This window comes from Theropithecus gelada, chromosome 13 (assembly GCF_003255815.1).
Source record: "Theropithecus gelada isolate Dixy chromosome 13, Tgel_1.0, whole genome shotgun sequence".
Classification (NCBI taxonomy): Eukaryota; Metazoa; Chordata; class Mammalia; order Primates; family Cercopithecidae; genus Theropithecus; species Theropithecus gelada.
The window spans coordinates 89,040-100,649 of NC_037681.1; the positions used below are offsets into that span (position 1 = coordinate 89,040).

At 42.0% G+C, this 11,610-nt stretch overlaps 1 gene segment (V, D, J or C); it reads right to left on the minus strand.

Moving 5' to 3' along the window:
• Positions 1-763: 763 nt before the first annotated feature.
• On the minus strand, positions 764-1,325 carry LOC112605209. The segment is given in 2 exon segments: positions 764-1,068; positions 1,238-1,325. Coding segments are annotated over 2 exon segments (354 nt in total).
• Positions 1,326-11,610: the final 10,285 nt, after the last annotated feature.

The following is an 11,610-nucleotide window of genomic DNA, read 5'->3' on the forward strand; positions in this document are numbered from 1 at the left end:
ATGTCTTATAGGTGACAAAAAATGAATATGATCAATGAAATCCCTTTTGGAAGGAAGTCTTGGAGAAAAGTAATGAAAACAACTGCTTCTATCACTCTTTCTACTTGGTCATTTGCAGACGTCATTAGGAATAGTCTATTTCTTCCTTACCTAATATGCACTTTATTTTTACAGACTTTAATCCTTTTAGAGTCCACTGCATCATAGAGAAAACTGAAGAAATATTTTAGTTCACTTTTAAATAGCAAACGTTTCCATAATAACCATTTACCACTGAAACGTTGATAGCCTGAAGAAAAAAAAAAAGAATGGTATTTATTCAGCTATGGTAGTATCTTCACATGAACAGCTTTACGTTAGTCAACTATTTGGATGAATGCATAGAATTTTCTACTACTTAGAATGTTGCAGAATTCAAATGGAGCAGTGTAGCATGCACTGACCTACTTCTACTGGGAAAGTTAAGAAAGACTGGGGCTATATAAGGATTCATATAGAGAGACATTATTTCTGGAAACCTGAGATTCTGGGGCCTCAGGTGAAGAGAGTCCAAGAATCAGAGTCCAAATTATTCAAGGAGGGGTGTGTGTGTGTGTGTGTGTGTGAGAGAGAGAGAGAGAGAGAGAGAGAGAAACCACAAAATGTCCAATTAGAGCAGAGATGCTAAAACTGAGTGGCCACCACACTTGCTTTCTGTGACGGAAGCAGCTGGTATAATCAGTAAACACTGAGGGTCTTGTTGAGGTTTTTGTTTCATGTTCAGTCACTGTGGTTTCCAGTCACTATCCTGCTGACAGTAATAAACTGCAGCATCTTCAGGCTTCAGGCTGCTGATGGTGAGAGTGAAGTCTGTCCCAGACCCACTGCCACTGAACCTGTCTGGGATGCCAGTGGCCCTGCTGGATGCACCATAGATGAGGAGCCTGGGAGCCTGCCCAGGTTTCTGCTGGTACCAGGCTAACCTGCTGCCAACACTCTGACTGGTCCTGCAGGAGATAGTGGCTCTTTCCCCTGGAGACAAAGACAGGGTGGCTGGAGACTGCGTCACCACTGTTTCTCCGGTGGTATCTGAGATTGGAAATAAAACAGAAATGCACTATTATAATCTAGATCAAAACCACTGTCTTTGAGTAGAGCCAAAATTGTTGATCTACATTGAATTTTAATTATATTTCTTGCTGAGCAGAGGTGTCAGGAGTTTTCAGTGATGTGCAAAACCACCTCATGTTCCCCTCACCTGGGAGCCAGAGCAGCAGGAGGAAGAGAAGCTGTGCTGGGGCTTCCATGGTTCCCTCTGGGTCCTAACTGAGCAGTTCCTCCCCAGGGCTCTGACCCAGGCATTGATATGGGCTCTGGAAGGTAGGGCAGCTGGGAGGGACATGCAAAGCAGCTGGGGTGGGAGCTGGGCTTCCAGCTGCAGGGACCACCTGCTTCTTCCTCTCTGCACTGAGCATCCTGCACCTCCCTGGTTGTCAGGTCAGAAGAGTCTGTTGGCTCAGTCTGAGTGTAGAACTTCCCCCTGGTGATCACAGAATTTCACTCCTGTGTCTTTCTTCTCCTCAATTACCTCAATTCACCCAGATGATGTTTGGCATAACCGCGTTAAGAAAAATATAAAAAGCTGTGTTTACATTTATCTCTTCCTGTCCTCAATATGCCCAGTCATCTCTATAAGTGCATTATTGGATCGATGGAAATGAAGAGTCTGTTAGAACACAATCTTCCAGATATACCCTTCATTTGCTTGTTAGTAATGTTTTCTGAGGGTCCTGAAGCTTTCCATTAACCCACACACATACGCTCTTTGAAGTAAAAACTTCTGTTCACAGTCACATGTCCTGGCAGGCCCTGACATAGATGCTCCATGGCTTGCCGACTGCTTGAAATGAACCAAGTAACTTAACTTCCCTGTGTCTCAGTTTCCATGTCTGTGTAACTATGACAATAGTGGTACCTATCTTACAGTGCTTTAAACAATTTAAAGAAAATAAGATAAAACCTTTACAATAGTATTCAGGACATTATGTATGTGACAATTATTTTTGTTGTTTAGGTTTTCAGCATTATAGTCATCATCATTATCATAAATATACTTAGCATGGAAAACAGTCTCAAATCTAATCCAAGAATTTTTTTTTTTTTTTTTTTTTTTGAGACAGAGTCTTGCTCTGTTGCCCATGCTTGAGAGCAGTGGCATGATCTCTGCTCACTGCAAGCTCCGCCTCCCGGGTTCATGCCATTCTCCTGCCTCAGCCTCCCAAGTAGCTGGGACTACAGGCGCCCGCCACCTCGACCGGCTAATTTTTTTGTATTTTTTAGTGGAGACGGGGTTTCACTGTGTTAGCCAGGATGATCTCCATCTCCTAACCTTGTGATCCACCTGCCTCAGCCTCCCAAAGTGCTGGGATTACAGGCATGAGCCACCGTGCCCGGCCTCCAAGAATGTTTTATCCACAGTCAAATTAAATTCTAAGGCTTTTTCTTCAGTAACTGTACACAACTCTAAAAATCCTAATGAAGTGGTCTTAGTCTGTGCTAAAGTACTTAGACCTTCAATCATTCCTGCCCATCCCTGTCTAACGCATTACTTCTCATTATCCATTATCAAAATGTTACCGTATAAAAGATTGCCATGTCCTGTTGCTATCCTTCTTTCTTATGTAATCTTTATTCTACCTTGTTATCTTTTGTGTTTTTCTTGCCCCAGGACTGACAATAAGGAAAAGCTACCATCATTACTTGTGTGCTCACTCCAGTATAATTTTGTCGGGCTTGTTATCTTGGAAATGAGGACTGTGTCTTGCAAAGAAACATATTCTCTGGGGCAATGTGTTATCAAAAAAAAAAAAAACATTTTATCTACTTATGATCCAATAATTAATTTAGACTGACTTCAGATTTTTCTTTAATGACAAAAAGAAGAAGCTGATATAAGAGGAAAATACAATACAATAGAGAACACAAGCTATTATAACTCTTGCTTCATGGATTTTTATATATCTATTAGACATATGCTGGGTATATGTGTGCAATGATAATCTAAAAACTGAATGGTAACTGGCTTAAGGAATGCCTGCATTACACTGAGTCTTGCTCACTTTTCCAATTATGAAAAGAAAGCTACAGCACTATTTGTATGAGTATCAAACCTTCTAGCTGCTGTGATAGAGGCAGAGCTGATTGACTGAGATAAAAGCCTTGGAAGTAGTAGATGTTTGTTCTGTGATGTTCTGGTGTTGCTGTGGCTGCTGTTAGGAAATACGGTGGGAGTGAAATCAAGTAGATTTACAAGCTCTTCTCTTCCTCAAACTCACAGCTCCCTCTAGAGATGGACAGATGGTGGTGCAGGAATCTCTGACACCTTAGAAGCCTTTTGCTCTTTCCAGAATGTTTCCTGACAAGTATTGTTTTGAGTCACAGATTAGGTGGAATTGGGTGTAGAAGAAAGGACTAGAGCAAGGGAAGAAGTTTTCCTTCCCAGGTAGTGGTTGTTGGCACAGGGAAATGGAATTTTTCATAGATTCATGCCACACTTTTATCATGTTGAGGAGAGAGGCATCAAACCAGGCTCATTCCTGAAAGAATCATTACATTATTTTAGAGAGAAGGAACTAGCAATTTCTTGTCAAATAGATGTTTAAAATTTAAAGCTACTGATTTATTTATTTATTTATTTATTTATTTATTTATTTATTTATTTTGAGATAGAGTCTCGCTGTGTTACCGAGGCTGGAATGCAGTGGCACGATATTGGCTCACTGCAACCTCCGTCTCTCTGGTTAACACAATTCTCCTGCCTCAGTCTCCCAAGTAGCTGGGATTACAGGTGCGTGCCAACATACCTGTCTAATTTTCATATTTTTAGTAGAGACGGGGCTTCACCATGTTGCCCCGGCTGCTCTGAAACTCCTGACCTCAGGTGATCTGCCTGCCTTGGCCTCCCAATATGCTGGAATTACAGGCTTGAGCCACTGTGCCCGGACCTACTGATGTATTAATATTCATCTTCTTGAATACACCAAGTGGTAAAGTGCAAATCCACAATTTAAACTTGAGATTTCTACTCCTATGTGAACTAGTGAGGAACAAAAAATTTCTATTGGTTGGGAGATGATGCTTGACAGTGGTCAGTTTGTGAAGTGGAGGCTTATATCACAGTATTTTTACAGTGTTACATATGAAAATGGTGAATGGCCTCACACCCAGAAGAATCAGCGTTTCTCATGAGCCATACTACCACAAGAAAGAACTGAATTGAAGCCTGTGACTACCTGATGAAGGGTGTATAAAGAAGAGGGAAGGAAAAAGGACACAAAACACAATATGGTACATGGAAAGGAGAAAGTCATTACACAGCCTATAAGAGTGAAATAATTAAAGAGAGGATATTACGAGTAGTTTTTGACAACTAACTTGACAAAAGTGGTGCAAGGCGGGTTCTTGGCCTCCCTTAGGAAGGAGCGCAGTGTAAGCGGGTGGTGGAAGGAAACGGCTTTACCGAGGTGGCGGTTACAGCTCTGTGACTGCTCTTGTGGAACGGAGCTACCCACACACAGGCAGTGTGCCGGGAGCAGCAGCGCAGGGGCAGTTTTACAGTCGTATTTATCCCCTCTTTTAATGACATGCTAATTAAGGAATGGGTTATTCAGAAGTAGCTAGAAGATGGACATTAACTTTCAGGTGTTGCCATGACAATGGCAAACTGATTTGGCCCTGGTGGGCATGTCTTATGGACAGGTGGTTCCAGTGTCTCTTCCTTGTGTCAGCTAGTCTTCAATCTGGTCCCGGGTTGAGTCCACCCACCTCCTATCTCATTGCCCCTCAGAGATTAGATACTCCTTCTTAATCTTAAGGGGACTGCAGAAGAGCAGAGTCCATTTTCCATAAGTGCTTCCTGTTGACTTTATGGGTGCAGACCTTCCCTAGCATTTGAGGAGTAAAAATCTTTGGTACCTGAACTAAGGGGCCCAATGGCAGGATGCTTTCATTTGTGGGGTCAGAAGATAGAATGGATTGGAAGATTTTGACAAACCGTATCATCTTTACATGAAATTTAGAAATTTAGACGATATGAACTTTATTAGGAGATTAAACAAGATAATTATAATTGGAAGAGAGAGAAAAATTAATGCTCCTACGTCCACCCACAGAACCACGTTATTAATCTATGTGTTTGCAAAACAACAGCCTTAAATTTTCTAGCTTTTATAAAAGGAGGTTGTGGCGTCCACCTTTTGTGCCTGCAGGACCTCATAAGAAACAGGTTTAATCCTGGACAGCTGTACCCAACTAGTGACTTCCTGAAGCCTAACAGTAGTTAGAGTAATTAAGAATATCTGATAAGGGCCCCTTTATTCTGGTTATTATTGATTCTTGGGGGAACACTTCGCTGTTGTTTCTTGAGAGAGAGTCTCGCTCTGTTGCCCAGGCTGGAGTGCAGTGACACAATCTCGGCTGGGCTCACTGCAACCTCTGCCTCCTGGTTTCAAGCTATTTTCATGCCTCAGCCTCCTGAGTGGCTGGGATTACAGGCGTGTACCTAGATGACCAGGTAGTTTTTTGTAATTTTAGTAGAGATGTGGTTTTTCTATGTTGGCAAGGCTAGTTTTGAACTCCCAGCCTCAGGTGATCCACCCACCTCAGCCTCCCAAAGTGTTGAGGTTACAGGCGTGAGCCATTGCACCCAGCCAGTTCCTTCTTTTTAAGTTTTTAGTAAGATTTAGTCTTCTGGTTAAACAGAAGAGCTACTATTTTCTTTTGTGTGAAGGGGCACTATTTTATTTTCATAATTTTAAAAGGCCTTTTGAATCTGGCCTACATTTCAAATAGGGGTTGAGCAAGGTGTGTCTGACTCCCTGTTTCCCACATGGCCTTAATTAGATTTTATTATGTTTCTTTGGTAGTTTCTTTGGCCAAGGGGTTTGGAATCAAAAAATTTATAGCCAATTAAATATTTTAGGCCAGACATTATGGAGGTTGGAGGCACTCATTAGCCCTTAAGCAGGGAAATCATGAGGTCAGGAGACAGAGGCTATCCTGCTTAACACGGGGAAACCCCATCTCTACTAAAAATAAAAAAAATTAGCTGGGCGTGGTGGCACGTGCCTGTTTTCCCAGCTACTCGGTAGGCTGAGGCAGGAGAATCGCTTGAACCCAGGAGGTGGAGGTTGCAGTGAACCGAGGTCACACCACTGCACTGCAGCCTGGGTGACAGAGTGAGACTCTATCTCAAAGAATATATATATATTTTAAAGCTGTATAAAATAAAAAAGAAACCCCCAAATAAGGTTATTTATGTTAAAAAACCAAGTCCATAGAATAATACTATGTTGGGGGAAAACATTGCTTCCACAGACCTCTAAGACAAAACTCTTTAGCATAAGGCTGCAACAACAGTCAGAACTGGAGGTGAAAAAGTCACAGCAGCTGATGATGAAGCAAAAGGAGACAGCAATGATCCCAGGCCTTTTTAAAGGAAGAACAAGCTGAAAGCAGCAAAACACAACAGTTGAATCTCTAAGACACTAATCTCAGAAGTTTTAAAAGAAACTCGTTATCAAATCAAAGGCAAAATTTTCTGTTTTACTTTTTTTTTTTTTTAGATAGTCTCGCTCTGTCACCCAGGCTGGAGTGCGGTGGCGCGATCTTGGCTCACCACAACCTCCACCTCCCAGGTTTCAGCCGTTCTCCTGCCTCAGCCTCCGAGTAGCTAGGATTACAGGTACATACCACTGCACCTGGCTAATATTTGCATTTTTAGGAGAGATGGGGTTTTGCCGTGTTGGCCAGGCTGGTCTTGTACTCCTGACCCCAAATGATCCACCCTCCTCGGCTTCCCAAAGTGCTGGGATGCAGGCGTGGGCCACCGCACCCAGCCTCAAAAACAAAATTTTCTATAATTTAGGAAATCAGTAACTTAAGAAAACCCAGTTTCAATATGCAGACCATTTTCTAGAAATTGACTGGGCCATCATTGTTCTCATCTCAGATTTCCACTTCCTGCATAGAAGGTGTAGGAAGAGGTAGCAAGATGTTATGAAAGTGGACTCTAAGCATTTGTTAGTGAACAAAATATGACTAAAGCACTATTTTTATATTTTAATTTTTATTTATTGTTATTATTTTTTGAGACAGGGTGTCACTCTTTTACCCAGGCTGGAATACAGTGGTGCAATCTCAGCTCACTGCAACCTTCGCCTCCTGGGTTCAAGCAATTCTCGTGTCTCAGCCTCCCAAGTAGCTGGGATTACATGCATGCATCACCATGTCCAGCTCATTTTTTTTCGTATTTTTCGTAGAGACAGGTTTCACTGTGTCGGTCAGGTTGGTCTTGAACTCCTGACCTCAAATGATCCGCCCACCTTGACCTCCTAAAGTGCTGGGATTATAGGTGTGAGCCAGCATGCTCGGCCTTAAAGCAGTATTTTTATTAAATAAAATATAGAAGAAAAAGTGTAAATAAAGTGACAACAAGAAAACAAAGTGCCGTTATGTAAAACGATACCTTTAGGGCAGAAAACAAGAAAAGGCCAACGAAGATTCCCATAAGGTGAGGCTCCAATCCACAATCCTAAGAGGAATGTCAATGCTGAAAACCGGGGAGCATCCAGGGAGTGGTCAACAATACCAAATGCTGAATCCCAGAGTACCCGAGTATCAGCCTAGGAGTGTCCCCACACCAAATGCCAGGAAGCTCTGGAATATCCAGGGGCTGATGAGTGCAGGAAATCCTGGAGCCTCAGTGGGGTTGCCAACAGTGAGCCCCAAAGGCCTGGTTGGGGCCATAGAACAATGTGACTCTGGCTTCTTAGAGTCAATGTTATGCCCAGACCGTTTATTCCCCAAAGAAGACCACCAGAGTCCAGAGTCAAAGCTAAGCAGCAAGGATCTTTATTACAGGTTCGAACCTGGAACTCTCACTCGCTCACGAAACGAGACGGGCAGGAGAGCTCCCCCACTGAGCTCCGAGCAGTGTTATATAGTCTAAGAAAAGTGGGCATAGAATTATTATACAAATCAGATATATGATTGGCTAGTGTTTGAACAAGGCGATTTGGCTGACTATGATTGGTTCCCGCCATTTCTGATATTTCGGTTCAACCTTTGAGGTGGGAGAGCAGTTTTACACAAAGGCAGTTAATTATATTGCATCAGGTTGCCCAACTGGTTTATGGCAGCAAGAGTTTATCTTACTTAAACACGTCTTGTGACCTTGCCTCAGAACTTACAAAATCTCGGGTACGTGCAGAAAAACAGGTACTCACAGAACTTACGAAGTCTCTGGTATGTGCAAAGATTAGAGAGCAGAACAAAGGGTTTAGCAATAGGGTGTAGCGGGAGGCGGGGAGGGGGGGGGAGCGGGTACACATCTATCTTTGCGTCCTTTCATCAACAGAACAGGAGAATTCTTACGACCAAGTGTGCTGCCTTAAACAATTGCACAAACATAATTAGCAGCGAGCCAAAGCCAAAACTGCAAAGCAAACACATATATTGGGGCAGAAAATAAGATAAAATGACTGATGGATAAATCAAATGGCATTTGAGGAAAAATGACTAAGGGAAGGAGCAATGAGGATGTCGTCAGGTGTGCTATGGGGGACTTCAAATGGACTATCTAGCCCGAGGCCTGATTCCCCGGATCATCTGAGATAGGGCAGGTGGGCAGAGGGGACCCTTACAGGTGTGCAGGAGCCAAAATGGTGCCAAGCAGTCTCTAATGTGGGGCCTGCATGAAGATCTCTCCAGGCTCCCCAGCTTGGGTGGGTTGAGCTCCTGCAGGGGAACTGGTGCACGGAGCTGCTGGGCTGCATGAAGCAGTGGCTCCGTGGCCACTTGCCCATCTGCTTGACTCCACCGCCTGTCGGGAAAGATGATGGCTCTTAAAACAGCCTTTGGCCAGTGTTAACTGCTCTGCAATGTTAGCAATTCTGTAGCTTTGATGGCTGTAGCGCTGATCACCATCTCGCCCTCTCTCACTGGTCCCTGTCTTGCCATTTCTCCAATAGCTGTCTTGCCCATTGCTGATCGCTATGTCCATCTTCTAACAAAATACCATGTCGTGCTGTCTCTTGCTGTCCGGCTTCTCCGCTGTTTCCACTGACTCACTGCCACATCAAACGCTGCCTCTCACCATGTCCCCTAGGGTTCATATTTTCTGTACTTCCTCTCTTAAAAAAAGTAACATCAATTCCATTTGTTCTCGCTTTACATGGGCTAGATCTACGGCCCCAGCAAATACCCTAACACCCTGTGTTGACAACTTATTCATTATTGTATTAAGTCTAAATGTTCACATGCTTATCATATCATTTCTTCCAATGTAATGGTATAATTGTCATGTCAACTATTTGGATTAAGAACCATCAACCAGAAAACCACAGCCCTGACTAAATAGAGTATTTCAAGCTGTTTAGTTGGCATAACAGTGATGAGTCTACAGCTCATTTTCAAGATATAAATATTCTGTTTATGGGAGTAATAGCACCATTCACACAGTTAGTGTTTCAGAGCCTCCACTACATCTGACAGCATAGCAATTCAATAACACAAGGGTTTGTGTGCCAGCTTTGCTTGACTAATAATGGGTTTTTCCCTGTCTATAGGGAAAGCTGTACCTGTGCACATGACAAGAGCATGAGATACCCTTTCTTAACTTTTTTGGAGGTAAATAAGTTGTTTGATCCAAAGCCATATTATGGAAGAATTTCCTGACTCTAATGAAAGCACTTGGAAAATCCTTAAATGATGTTTATGCAGAAATATAACCAAAAAGAAAGGCAAATTCATATATAGGAAAATAACCCGTGCCCTTTTCGTGTTACATGAGGTCCACCAGTATCACCTGACCCCAGCTGTTCGTCTGATCCCTGATGTGTGTTACAATGTTACGGGTTCAGGAGGGGTCATTCTTCTTGGCAAGTTAGGTGTTCAGAAGAGCCAGTAGCCCTTTAAGTCTCAGTTATTTGAAATTCATATTATTGAGTCCCCATAGGAACCTCCATAACATTAGTTCATGACACTCCCTGGGAAAGCTGGGAAAGGTGACTGACTGAAGTCCATGGTGTTGAATCATCCTCATGGTTAAAAATCACCTGCTCATTAATGGCATTTTGATTAATATTTACTGGGAAAGCATTTTTTAAAATTTTGGCTCATATTTGAAACGTCTAGTCATAGCTCTTCCAGAATCACTTTGTCTGCAATCATTTTATTGCATTTCTTTGAAGATCTGATGATCTGTCAAAACCAACAGCCAATATTATTACATTGCTGTTATGTTGGGGAAAGCTGAATGTTGGGAGAAACTGAGGCAGGGCTTGCATGTCTTACATAATGTAAAACAGTCTTGGAACACATCCGGGGTCCAGGGTCTAAAACCCCTCGTGGCCTTTGGAACACCAAGCTCTGTGCTAAAGAGTAGAAGGCTACTCTGATGTACCATAATCTAAGCCCAGGGCATAAAATCCCTTGTGGCTTGGATAGAATCCAGGGCTCGTGGCTCTGGAATGTATCTACACTTGCTGGCTCCTTTCTCCTTGCTCTCCCAGGATTGATTGTATTTTGAGTTAAAAGAACCTGCTCTCCATTATCTCAACTAGCAGAGCAAATGCTAAACTATCACAGGTGTAAATCATGTGTTTAATGCAATGCGCCCTTTTGACCTCCACATTCTCACCACCTGTTTCTTTGTTGGATTACTAATAAATAGCATGGGCTCCCAGAGCTTGGGGCCTTCGCAGCCTCCATACACTAGCGATGGCCCCTGGTGCCCACCTTTCTCTCTCAAACTGTCTTTTCTCAATCCTTTGACTCTGCTGGACTTTGTCACCCCTACGACCTGGTGCTGGGTCTGATCACCCCAACACTGTTATCGTTGCAATGTGATCATCAGATGTAACCCTTGCAGTTTACTCATTGTTATCATTTTTACATTTCCAGGGCTTCCTTGACAATGGCACTGATGTGACTCCATCCAGCATCCATTGTTGTGAGAACTCTATTTGGCATATCGTCACTGAACATAACGGAGACTTTCAATGGATATAATGGTTAATATTCAACATTAGTCAAAATTTGCTCTTGGCCTACCCTTGGAGCTCCACTGAGTTGGAAAAATATTTTAGGTAGGGACTAGCATTTGGTAGAATTTTAAAAATAAAGACTACAAAGAAATTTTCTGTAGCAAGAGTGAGAAGTATATGTGGTCCAGAATGCCATTATTTCATGGAATGTTTCAAAAAATTTTTAATGTATTTAATTTAGAGAAGAATTTTATAAATATGCATATATTACATATATGATAGAATAAATGTACTTAAATATGAATACTATATATATTTTTATTCAACATTTTATCAAAAACATATGTATACGCTTCTATGTATCTTATATACACATATGCATAGTTTACTATAAAGAAGGTAAATTTTAATTTTTTATTGAAATAGTAGTTTTAATTTTGTCTTTAATTTTCTTTTAATAACTTCATAATTTGATTACTGAATATTCACATTTATACCACCAATTTAAGAAAAAATACATGTGTGTACATGTAGGTAGAGGTGTAAATACTGTATCAGTAAGCTTTTATGCATAATGATTGGTAAC